Source organism: Phragmites australis, chromosome 8 (assembly GCF_958298935.1).
Source record: "Phragmites australis chromosome 8, lpPhrAust1.1, whole genome shotgun sequence".
NCBI classification, from domain to species: Eukaryota; Viridiplantae; Streptophyta; class Magnoliopsida; order Poales; family Poaceae; genus Phragmites; species Phragmites australis.
In genome coordinates, this window is record NC_084928.1 from 9,582,024 (window position 1) to 9,595,524 (window position 13,501).

The 13,501-nt window shown below is 43.5% G+C and overlaps 1 protein-coding gene across 1 annotated transcript; it reads right to left on the reverse strand.

Annotated features, from left to right (window-relative positions):
- Positions 1–2,796: 2,796 nt before the first annotated feature.
- LOC133926571 (glutathione S-transferase DHAR1, mitochondrial-like) lies at positions 2,797–12,303 on the reverse strand. The gene is made up of 4 exons (XM_062372575.1): positions 11,987–12,303; positions 10,221–10,364; positions 7,957–8,095; positions 2,797–3,505 (listed from the first exon to the last, which is right to left on the reverse strand). The coding sequence occupies exons 1-4, from the start codon at positions 12,271–12,273 to the stop codon at positions 3,374–3,376; spliced, it is 702 nt and encodes a 233-aa protein (XP_062228559.1). The 5' UTR covers positions 12,274–12,303; the 3' UTR covers positions 2,797–3,373.
- Positions 12,304–13,501: the final 1,198 nt, after the last annotated feature.

The window sequence follows — 13,501 nt, forward strand, 5'->3', positions numbered from 1 at the left end:
CAGTGGCCACTTTTAAGATCAGGTATCTTTTAGCTAAGCTCGATTCTCCACAATGCAATATACCCTTCAATCATATTAAAGTCATATTCAATGCGAGACAGTGACCATAAAGTGAACAATCGCAGTGTTTCTCACAAACTCTATGAGTTACAAGGTAACACATTTGTGCTAGTTCATTAGGATAAAAACCTCACACCCTTTGCATCATTGATCGAGAACAATTCCTAATTCAGTTTTATATCAATCATCAAAATTTAATATGGAACTATTAAGGGAACTAGTTTTCAAGATCTACAACAAAAATATATGCAATACTTCAATACCACATTTGTGTATCCTCCAATAAACAATTTATAAGAAAATACTCACATTATATATTTTGAAATCATTTCCCTAACATATGATGGAACAATATCCATATTCAACTAGGTTCTAGTGAGCTTTGGCATCACTGCTAGAAACCTAGGTGACACTGGTAAGCAACTCATTGTTAATCACTTCTCTATGTGACTCTTGTTTGCTGGGTGGCATCAAATACCCTAGCGCCCAATACCATTCCCCAAAGCCCAAAACCATTGTAATAACTTTGTTAAGTAAACCATCACTATGCTATGAATGATCGACATCCACCCCATCTATTAACATAATTGAAGGCACCATACTTTGATAAACCTACCACACAACTATCAAAATTTTAATAGGTGCAGCTATTGAAAGGACATCAATTACTCTTAATTTTTTTTAAGAAAAACTACTCTATCATGATAATCATATACACCATATATAGAACATGAAATAATAGTATGACAAAAACATAAAATTTATCACATATAATCATATTGACTGTGACATAATATGATCATTCCCATTGTGATTTCTATCGCCAAGTTTCTTGTCCTTATAGCCATCTTGCTTGAAGGTTCCATGATCATATACTAAGCTATACATCTAATAGCTAGCAATGAATTATATAATAATATCAAGCATCACATGTCGACACACATACTGTTATACAATAACATGATAATCTTAGGCTGCAATTAACTATGACTCACAGACCATAAAAATTACATACATAATAAGGTCATACAAATCACATCACTCTACAGAAGCAAATTAAGCGTAGAATCAAATTCTAATGTCATGATATGAATATGTTATTATAATTATCTATGCGTTTACGCTATGCAACGACGGCATAAAATCACTATAAAAACCTCATCAGATTGATTATACAAGCCGATTTTGAGTCATTCACAATGCCTTAATTTCCATTGGATCAATCAAGGCCAGAGTGTCCCTTTTTTAAAGACTTAAAGTGATCTATGAACCTTTTGTTGCGACAGCAGTTGTTCCCTGAGAAACATTGATCATCGTGTTAGGTTTTCTACAAACGATGACAACACATACAACCTTGATCTGCTGTTCTTCCAACCATGTAGTGACGCGCGCTGTTAGCTTCGATGGTGATTCCAGCCGATAGGGTAAGTTGCGCAAGTGGCCAAATGGGAGAGCGAGATATTCTTTTTGGCCATATAGTTCCATCGATTTACACTTCATCCGACCCCAATTACATCAAATCATGCATCAATCAATTCATCACATGAACCAATCACAAGAATAATAATAGATCCAATCTATTACTACAACATATCTATATGTGATAGATCCGGATCAAAAACTATACATGTAGACTCTGATACCACTGTTAGAAAACAGATAGACCACATTAGCACAAATCAAAATTTCTCTACCACATTCAGTTAGAAAACGATGTAAGAAGAGGATCATGGATCATTATCGATAAACATGTAGCATAACAAAAGAAGAGTCGTGCGCATCCACAAAGAGTAAGTAGTTGATCTCGTCATGAACCGAGTGTTTCATCCTAGCATCCTTGTCGCCGATCAACACCGTAACAACAGCAGCAGCACTTTCACGATATCCACACGTACAGGGAAGGAACGCCACACACCAGTGTGCTAGCACCACGCGCGCAGCAAGAGGTCGTTTAAGGGTTGAAGGAAAGCGACGCTGAGATCAGGATCCACTGTGGAGTGCACCTGTGAAAAACGAGGCGTGACAGTTGAAAGGGACCTTATGCCGCGCAGCACAGCCCTAGTCGCCACAGTTTCGCCTTGGTCTTCGTGAGGCAGCTGCTCTCGGTCCCCTAACCCTAACTCCACCTCCAGTTGTTGGTTTTCGTGTTAGGAACGCTGCGCACATCCTCCATTCATATAGAACTCACTAATGGGTCTTTAATTACATCAAAGAACATTATGATTCTAAACCCAAATAGACCTTTAATCCTATTAAATTTCAACTGCAAATCTAATCTGCATATACGATTGCCTCTTGTGTATATCACTGACATGATGAACCTGTGCACCTAGATCCTTTGATAGCCATGTCTCTCCTAATATGAAAGAAGTATAAGATCACATGGTAAGCCGTTTGGTATAAGCCATTCACATTCGCACGTCTCTATTAAATTAGTTGCACATCACCTTGAACTGATTTGATTTAAGCAAAGATTGACAGCACATATCTCTATTGTAAACAATAGACAATAGAATGGTAGATTCTCACTCAGCAACAGACATTCACTACCAGTTCAGATAGCGTCAACTGGTGGGGTCTGTTCAGAATGATACAGAAGATAGTACTGTAATATCCAGCTCAGATAGCGTCAACTGGTGGAGTCTGTTCAGAATGATACAGAAGATAGTACTGTGATAGCCACTTTGGCAAAAAAAAAAAAAGACACACTTGTTATATGCAGGCATGTTTGTTACTTTTACAACCGAACCGACTTTAATAACGGAATATTGTTCCAAGACATAAAAACAGCTAAATAATATATGATGGTCTGGCTGCGAAGTATGGTCAAAGAAGCTAAACATCGTAATGTTATTATCTTCTATTTACTTCCTACATATGAATAACCAGAGCCAATGCAGTTCAAAAAGAGAAAACAGTATGAGCTATGCAGATGTATTGGTTCCTGGGCCTTGTTAATGGTAGGAGGCATCACCACAAATCCACAACAGTTGCTGAGCTGCACCTAGCTTCTAGCCCAACATAATTCAGAAATTGAAGGCCGAAGACTAAGTTTAGTACGCAATCATTAGCCCATCATCTATGTGAGCAACAACTACAATTTTTTGAAAATGTATTTGTATATTTTTACACAAACTCAATTGTACATATGTTGAAATATTGTTTTTGCATATGATTTGCCAATAGCAAGCCTAAGAAAGCCCCCATATTTCTGGTTTACTAGATAAGTATGAACGATGCATCCTATCATCATTGTTTCAACAAAGGCAAAATACTAGACCAAGGAAGTCATAACAAGGAAATGTTCTTCCTTCTATAAAGGAAATATACGCAGTTTACCTGGATGTCTTACTTTAGAAATGTGATTTAACCTGTAACTTTTGGGCGCCATCCAGTAATGTGGCAGAGATCGAGTATCGACAAAAGAATCCATTAAGAAAATCGACTGCAAAAGAAAATTCAAATCCTCCAGTAAGGATAGGATGTCCAAGGCCAACTTCTTACGAAGATGCCAAGCAAAAGGAAGTGATATAGTAACCCATTACGGAACTATAGCTAGCAGCAAAAAGTACAATGCTCTCATGCCTAGCTAATACTTTTAAAGAATGCATGGTGATTTTTCAATAGTGTATTTTGCAATGTGCGTACAGCACAAGAATAGCCAATTCAAGGATAGTAAAGAATTTAGATAATTGAATTAACATGGCTTTGGATTCATAAGTTATTCCTTCAGTTATACTCCCCAATCGATCCAACTCGGACTCCGATTCGAACTCCAATCCGCGTAGAGAGAAGATGTACTCGGTCGAGATCCTTACTTCTACGTAGCTATCAAGCTTCTCGATGGCCTCCTCCATCGAACACACGTCGAAATTGCTCCTTGACATTGGTTCTCGCGTTGGCATAGCACGGCGGCGTGAGAGAGAGCAAGACAGAGAGGGACGGAGAGGGAGCTGAAGGTAGGGGACGACGGGGTGAGTCAGGTCGGAACAGATGTATATTTATACATGCAGTGTATATACCACATATATATATTATACTAGCTCACAAAATCAAGGAATCAATCAAGCAATCATATATATACACATATATACACGCAGGATTATTTAATTTTGCAAATTCTTTTATTTCCTTTGGAAATGTTTTTAGCTTTCTTGGTTTTAAGAATTTGGACTGTTACATCGCACATACCTCCAGTTCCAGCTCCGCAGCAGTCTCCACGTCATGGTCGCTAATGGCGAAAGCGTGTCGTGTGCCGGCGTGTTTCAACGCGCCACTTTCTCCATCACCAAGGAACAATTCATGATGGACTTCTTCATCCTTCCACTAGGCGATTACGACGTCGTCCTTGGCACACAATGGCTGGCGACCCTTATACCCATCCTTTGGGAGTTCAGCTGATTGACGATGTCCTTCTAGTTCCAGGATCACCGCATCACTTTGCAAGGTGTGGCGGGGCTAGCGAGTCCACAGTTGCAAGTATGTGTCAGCCAGGACCTCCTCGCCGAGTTCTCCGACGTGTTCGCCGAGCATCGTGGGTTGCCACCGTCACATTCCTAGGATCACCGAATCCATCTACTTCCAGGAACGGCACCGATCGTTGCTCTGCCCTACTAGTACCCCGCACGCCACAAGGATGAGCTGGAGCCCAATGTCACGCCATGGAAGATCAATGCCTCATCTATCGCAGTTCGTCATCATTCTCCTCGCCGGTCCTATTTGTGAAGAAGGACAATGGCACATGGCGCTTTTATGTGGAGTACCGCGCTCTCAACGACCGCACCGTCAAAGACACATTCCCCATTCCGATCATGGATGAATTGCTGGACGAGCTCCACGACGCCACCCTCTTCTCCAAGCTCGACCTGAGGTCTGCGTACCATCAGGTGCGCATGCATCCAGATGATGTGGCAAAGACCACATTCCGCACACACGACGATCCGTACGAGTTCTTGGTCATGCCCTTCGGATTGACCAACGCATCGGCAACCTTCCAAGCACTGATGATCGATGTCTGGCGCCCGTTTCTCCGCCGCTTCGTCCTCGTCTTCTTTGACAACATCCTCATCTACAGCTCATCATGGGTGACCCAACTTCAGCACCTATGAGCCGTCCTCGAGGTCCTGCGCGCCCACCAGCTATTCATCAAGCGGACTAAGTATTCATTCGGGGAGGCGACGGTGGCGTACCTAGGACACATGGTCTTGGGGGCCGACGTCGCCATGGACACCACCAAGGTCCAAGCGGCGGTGGACTGGCCCACACCGTGCTACACCCAGACATTGTACGACTTCCTCAGCTTGGCGGGTTACTATCGAAAGTTCATCCGCGGGTTCAGTACAGTCGTGTCGCCATTGAAGAAGCTGCTGTGGAAGGAGGGCTTCATGTGGAGCGCAGAGGCGGATGTGGCGTTCCGAGCACTGAAGAGTGCACTCACCACGTCGCCAATCCTCTACCTTCCCAACTTTGATTGGTCGTTCACCGTCGAAAGCGACGCCTCCAGAACGGGATTTGGCGTAGTGCTCCACCAAGATTTAGGGCCCATAGCGTTCTTCAGTCGATCGATACGAGCGCGAACTGATCGGCTTCGTGCAGGCTGTGCGCCATTGGCGCCCCTACCTCTGGGGACGACAATTCGTGGTGAAGACGGATCACTACAGTTTGAAATTCTTGCTCGACCAGCACCTCACCATTATACCTCAACACCATTGGGTAAGCAAACTGCTGTGCTTCGATTTTGCAGTGGAGTACAAGCCGACCCGGCTGAACGTCGTCGTAGATGCGTTGTCGCACTGTGATGGGGACATGGGCTCTTCTCATGCACTATCGAGCCCTAGTTTCGACATGCTCAGCGTCTTCCAGACGGCGGCAGCTGGGGACCCAGCCCTGACGGCGCTACATGATCAGATTAAGGCCGGCTCCCTCGACGACCCTTGGGCCATCACGGACGGGCTCGTCACATTCCAGCACCACCTGTACATGCCGCTGACATCGCCGTTGCTCCGATTGGTGCTCGCGGCGGTCCACGACGACAACCATGAGGGGGTCCAGAAGACTCTGCACCGGTTCCGCTGTGATTTCCATACTCTAAACGCGAGGATAGTGGTGCAGGACTTCGTGCGAGTGTGTGCGACATGCCAACGCTAGAAGACTGAATACCTTCATCCGGCGAGTCTTCTTCTTCCGCTTCCAATACCAACGGCGGTGTGGACGGACGTCGTGCTAGACTTCTTCGAAGGGCTACCATGGGTGAGGGGCAAGTCCGTAATCCTCACGGTCGTGGATCGCTACTCCAAATACGCCCACTTCATCCCATTGGCGCACCCATACATCGCCGAATCCGTCGCCAAAGTGTTCTTCGCGAAGATTGTGCATCTGCATGACATGCTAGTCTCTCTTGTCTCTAACCGGGACCTGGTGTTAACCTCCGCGTTCTGGCAAGCTCTATTCCACGCCATGGGCTCCAAGCTCCACATGAGCTCGGCATTTCACCCTCAATCAGTCGGGTAGTCGGAGGCCGTCAATAAGGTGATCGCCATGTACCTCCACTACATGACAAGGGATCGGCCGCAAAACTGGGTGTGATGGCTGCCGTGGGCGGGATACACCTACAACAACTATCATTTGGCGCTTCAAGACACGCCGTTCCGGGTGGTTTACAGCTTCGACCCACCATCGCTCCGCTCGTATGAGGTCGACGATACTCGCGTCGTCGCGGTGGCGCGTACCATGGAGGAGCACGACGAATTCTTGGCCGATGTTCGCCTCTGTTTGAAGCAAGCATAGCAGCTAGCCAAGCGCCACTACGACCACCGTCGCCGCGACATCTCTTTTGTGATGGGAGAGTGGGTCTGGCTGCGCCTGCGCCATCGTTCGCTGACGGGAGTCCCTAATGCGTCCACCAGAAAGCTTTGTCCTATGTTTTGCGAGCAGTATTAGATCACGGAGGTCATCAATCCGGTGGCTGTTCGCCTGGCATTGCCGCCAGGCACCCGTATCCATAATGTCTTCCGCATTGGCCTCCTCAAGAAATTCGTCGGCTCGCTGCCAGTAGCACCGCCCGCTTTCCGCCACTCCACCATGGCGTCGTCATTCCAGTGCCGGATCACACTCTCTCAGGATGCGTCTTTGCTGCGATGTGTGCCAGCTCTTCGTCCAGTGGGTCAGCCAGCCAGCATCGGCCGCTTCTTGGGAGGATTTGGAGCAGTTCCAACAGCGCTATCCATAATTTCATCTCAAGGAGGAGCTGTTGGTCGAGGGGGGGAGGGAGATGTTATGTGGGGCCGTGCATACAGTAGGCGCCACAAGCATTCCAGTCCGGCACAGGAATAGACGCCAGTTCAAGATCACGCGCTTGCCAGATAGTAGCGTTGGAGTTAGTTTAAGTTAGCTCGGTTATTAGTCAAGGGATTGAGTTTGTTTGGATTTCAGTTAGCAATTGTAAGCCGACTCTATATAAGGAGGCCGATAGATTGAATAAAGGCAAGCAACAGATTGATCTCCTAATCTATCTCTCTCTTACTCTCGGTGCTCGACACCTGCTCTCCACCATAGCTCCGGGAAGGCGAGGCATTAAACCTCACCCTCCCATCGAGCATCACTACCATCTGCACAATCTCCATCCAGACCCCAGCCATACCAACACAGTACACATATGCCATGCAACTGGTCAAGCACTGGTGTCTGCGGTTTAGGTGGAAGGACAGGAAGTGAGAATTTCTTTGCACCTTTAATAGCTACCATAGTTCCATGTTCATTTTTGTGCAGAAATGTGGATGCCCACTGGGTGAAAAAAATGGCATCAAACTCTAGTTCAATTGCATGTCAGGCCAGAAGAAAAACCGAATACCAACTACCAAAAAGACAAAGTTTCTTGCACAAATGATGGATACATACCTTCATGTATGTTTTTACATGTGAAAGTGAATCTGGAACAGACCAATTCTTGTAATGGCCCAGAGCTATCTCCATGTGATATAGTTTAGGCCCAAGAGAGATCAGAAGCAGAAATTGTTCCACCATTAATAAATGGTCCCTGCACCAAACAGCATCTCAAGAACATAACAAATTTCAGATAAGCCACACAGAAATGAATAGTAAGTTATTAAACGCATAATTATTAAGCTCACATAAAAGGATTCCTAATAAGTAAACAACATCTTTTACACAAACTGAATGTAATTTAAGATATTATATAAACAAATTCATCTTATATGATAAAACTTGTTGAACTGAGCAAGTTAATCCAAATTCCTGACTCTTATGTAAGTTTGAACAAAAACTCAAGGTGATTACTGATGGTAGGCAAATGATAAATCGTCATATTCCAAATTCCAAATTGACCAGATCTAGATAAGAGCCAATGTTATATGGTTGCGAGATGTGGAGATCGGCAATGCCTAGTCGAGTTCGAGTTTGGTTTGGGTCGTGTTTTTCCTTTCGATGTGGCGCATCATGTAACAGTAATCTAGGAGATGTAACTGAACCTTTTCCATTCTTAATGCATTGATACGCAGTTCTGCGTATTTGAAAAAACAAACAAACCAAATGCCATGAAAGTATAAATTTGCATATGAGCATTTGATTTATTAAATCTAAGCGGCTTGACATGAATGAGCAAAAAGTAATCTTTTGGAATCCTTGCAGGGTAAAACTACATTTTGGATTACCAATAATTCTGAACCATGTGGTGATAAGTAATCCAGGATTAGAAGTCAGCTTTGGTCTAACTTCTGAGATGCAATGATGCAACCATGTTTCCGCAGGATCATGTAAGCTTATTTTCTCATTTTTCAAGTATACATGACTTAAAAGTCACCGCAGAAGCTAGTCATATTTTGCAACAATTGTTTATTACAGCAATGTGCTTCATATAATACAATAACCATTAACCAAACAGTTTTCATCTTTTTTATTTCTGACACCACTCAAAATCCGTGGTTGTCTGGAAACCCACATATAGTCTTCATATCATTTTAGCATGCAGCTTAACAGAATATAAAGCAAGGATAGTTTTACAGGTCATAAATATGAGTCCATTTCATAGAAAAGAATGGAGGAAGGAGACAAACAATAGCATCCACAATTTGTATATTAGTAGGGATGGGCGTGGAGGATCTCTGGATCTACTATAGTTCAACTTAATCAACTAACCAGTCAATTTGACCTAGTCAAAATGACTAGTTAGTTAATTAAGTTGAACTAGAGTAGATCCACGGATACCTACGGATCGATCCATGCCCATCCCTATATATTAGAAAATTGGATATCTAAATTATTTGAAGATATGGAGATTTCGGATATCAGCTGTAAAATCTTAACCAGCTGTTAGGATTCGAGAGGGATGACCATTACACATGCAAAAAGAAAGAAAAAATATTTGGATCGATTTTTTTTTTTTATGTCTGTGACCCAATACATGGTACAATTCATGCAACACTGCACAAAAATTTATAAAATCAGTATGTGTATATGGCAAGTAGAAGGGGACGTAAACATTGAAGAAAATATTGCAGCTCATGTAAAACAACAATACTAGTTGGAAGCTGTCATGTAACATTAAAATTGCCACTAACCCGCTTACATTATCTTTTAGATAACTATTAAACAAGGTCAGCTCATTAAATAGTGCCTGTTATGTTCCATCGCTCGGATCTTTGCTTTTGAGGAAACCGATGAAGTTGGCAAATATTTTTGACCCTCTGTAATGAAATTTATGCACAATAAATTATGATGCCGGTACTAATAGAATTGCCAAGTATTAATAAAAGAAAAGGAAGCTAATAAGCTCTAGTTGCAGATAGCTCCAAGATACAAATCAAACAATTCCATGCAGGATGCACCTATACAGACATACAGTAACTAATTTAATGCTATAAATACCAACTCTGTTAATTATAAGGCACATTTTTTAACAAACACAAAGAATTGACTATAGCACCGTTCCATTCAGTGATATGGAAAGATGAAATATAATAGTTTGTATGGTTCGTCATGCATAAATGCTCAGGAAAAAGAGTGGAACAGATACGGGCAGAACAGAGAAATTAGCACAAAATATGCATGGATGACTCAACATTTCCAACAAAAGTGCTGAACAAGGAGCCCTTACAAAAAAGCAAAACAGGGGTGCTAATTACGGCACTGGAAGTATCACATACATTGAAGCTTTGTTTGGTGGAGTTGCCAAGGATAGTTCAGGGTACTTCTCTTCTATTACTTGTGTTATAATATCAGAATCAGAAATCCATTTGTCCTCAACCTTCACAATAGGCACCTTACCTTCTGGGTTGATTTGGAATAACCTGACGAAGCAAGACAAAAGCATGATGGGTGATGACCATGGAACTGAGAAACAACCACTAACAATCTGAATTCAGAATGGCCAGTCTTGTCTGCCAGATAGGTACCAATCTGGTTTATTAGCTAAATCAACAAGCTTCTCCTCTATGACAGATGCTAGATCATATGACAGATGCTTCTCCTCTATTGTCAATAAGACCCTCTATGTGAAAGGACCTGTGGCCAACATGTGAAATTTAACTCAGAACGACGAAGGTGTTTCAACAGTACAAGCATGAACAATTGCAATGCACTTAAAAACTACGAATCGTGGTGTTACACTTCTAACATCAAGGAAAACTCTTCATGCTCTTCCATTCTGGGAATATCAATGTTTCCCACCTTTTTTCATTTAGTATCAATCAGATTACAATATTAAAGTGACCTTGCAAAAATGTATTAATGACTCACTATTAATATGATATTGTGATGTTTATTCACTACTACTAGTTGCCCTACTTGAGCCAAACGTGTACTAGCATGTGGAGCAAAGTTTTGCTATTAACAAGCAAGCATAGGTTAGAAAAAGATAAATCTAATCTATTGCAAAAGCTACTAATTATATGACAAGAACAGGTATTCAGTGAAATTTATTACTCCCAGTGTAAGGCGTTTGGTCTACACAAAAGGATAATAATTCTATGACACGAACAGGTATTCAGTGACATTTATTCTCTGTGTCACCATCATCCTTCTATATTATCACCCCTTCTAATGTAGCATAAACTGAGTAACTGACCAAAAAATATATAGAAACCAGATCACAATTCTAACTTATTTCGGCTTAAGCATACAGAGTCAACACATCTATCATAACTAAACCCTAAAATATTTTTGTCATAAAGGCATAAACACATTTTATAGTCCTGGCAAAACTTAAAGAGGCGCAGGGCAGGAGGAGCAAGAAATTGAAATGAATTCCGAAGACCACCTTAACATGTCCATATCCCAATATACTACACAGCATTAACATCAACCTTCTCCAAACACTGATTAAAAGATGACCTAACATTCTTGAAGCATTGAAAAACAAAAGATCCCCCAAATGAAGATTGATCAGAAAAGTACACTTTGACTTTTTCCAATGCATTGGGGGTTACCTACATGAATCATAGAACTTGCACGGTTCACATTGTCATGTAGATGATGACTCAAACAAGCACACAAGCCAAACGCAGCTTATCACAAAACTGGATTGGTACAGGCTAGACTACAGACTAAACTATGTGCTGTAATAACTAGATCCACATCGCCAACACTTCAAATGCTACTGTTTTGCTAAAACTTACCTCCACTCATGTCATGCAATCCTAGTTTATCTAGGTTTTGTTATGCACGTTTCAAAAATTACTCGCGACACACATGAGCACGGAAATCAAACACGCAAAACCACAATCACTCCGGTGTGAAATACTGAAGCTATCAATTGCAGTTCCCGTCTTAACGCAGAAAATTAAACTGATAATCATCTATCCAAAAACAAGCAACGGCCAATACCACCTACATTGACAATTCACCTTCCTCCCATTTTAATTCATCCACTGCGCGCAAACACACACACAAGGGGGAGAGAAAAAGAGCTCACAGTCGCCGAGGCGGCCGGGGACGGTGACAGACTGCTTGGCGCAGACCTCCAGCGGCTGAGCCAAGGCGCGGGGCAGGAGGCGGCCGCGGCAGAAGGTGGTCACCAGAAGGGCCGAGGTGGGCCCAGTGGTCGTGGCGGTCGCGGAGGTCGTGCTTCGGAGGAGGACGGCCATCGCTTCGTCGCCGGGGGAGGCGTGCGGGACCGTCGCGAGAGCGCGCGGCGAGCGGTGCGGGGGAAGCGGAGAGGAGGCGGAAGGTTACCTTCGTGGACGCGCGGTGCGAGTGCATTTCCAGAGGCTTCGGGTCGTGGCGTCCTGGTCCCGGGCCGCCGGCTCCCTCCAAAGGAGACGTGGACGGTGGACTTGCCGTTTGGGCCAGATGTGTCCGTACATCCGTGTGTGAACGCCGTGGAGGGCGCTCGAGCCTTGGGCCGTGGGACGATTGGATGTGTTCTTTTCTGGTAGGGCTACGGCCTATGGCAAGGCCAAAGCCTGTTTGTTTTTCTCGTATGTTTTGCAGGATGGATTTAGGTTGGGTTAATACCTGTTTGTTTCGGTTTGGATTTTGTATCTCCCTCCAAAAGCCTTATGATCCGTTTTTTCTCCCTCAACCATCGCCAAATTTTGTTTTTTCTTGCTCAAGTGCAATACCATATGTTGTTTCAAAGCTTTTTCTTGTATGTTTTGTAGTATGGATTTGGGTTGGTTCAAGGCTTGTTTGTTTCGGTTTGGATTTTATATCTCCCTTCGAAAGCTGAAGGAAAAACATCTGTTTTCTCTCCCTCAACCATCACCAAAATTTGTTTTTTCTTGCTCAGATGCAATACCATATGTTGTCCCTTCCTCAACTATCCAGATAACATTTCTCCCCGACTTAATTCCTCTTCTTTTTACAAACCCACCTGTTAGCCTCTCTTACCTTCTTCCATCTCTCTTCCTCCCTACTTCCTCCATACAACCATGGAGATAGCTGTCTTAGGTGAAGGTGATGGGGAATAGCAGCGACGGTACAGAGGGAAGGGGAATGACGAAGGCAATGAGGTGTTGCTCCAGATCTGGCGGCGCTAGCCCATCGAGGCATGTCACGACACAGTCGGCCAGTCGCTATGGCCATACACCACAGCTATGGGTATGCTCGGCAAGGCACGCCGCGATGCAGCAAATGAGAGGAAGGCAGCAATACAATATGAGACTTAGACTGACATGTGAGTCCTAAAGTTTTTTTTTTCTGACTACCTGCCATGTCATCTGGCCATGTCAACATCTAATTAGCAAAACCACTTACCCATAATCGGAAACCACCATTTTTTACCGAGGGGAGGAGTGTTGCCTAGTATTGATAGCTTAGGGAGGAACGGTATCTGGTATTGCACTTCATTTCGTTCCCTTCCCGATTTCCTTCCCCGTTCCTATTCCCTTTATTTCCTCTCATCTCCAACAGCTTCCCTTCGAGGGGAATTGCGAAGGGAAAGGAGAGAGAATCCCGTCCTGAAGGGAATGACCCTGGGAATCCCGTC

Bases quoted from the DNA above. Each gene is read 5' to 3' on its own strand.
- LOC133926571 (XM_062372575.1), bottom strand. From the start codon at position 12,273: ATGCACTCGCACCGCGCGTCCACGAAGGTAACCTTCCGCCTCCTCTCC. The intron at 8,096-10,220 runs GTATGTGATACT...TGTTTGGTGCAG, and splicing joins CCACCAAACAAAGCTTCAAT to GGACCATTTATTAATGGTGG. The intron at 3,506-7,956 runs GTATGTATCCAT...TTTCTTTTGCAG, and splicing joins ATGTAAAAACATACATGAAG to TCGATTTTCTTAATGGATTC.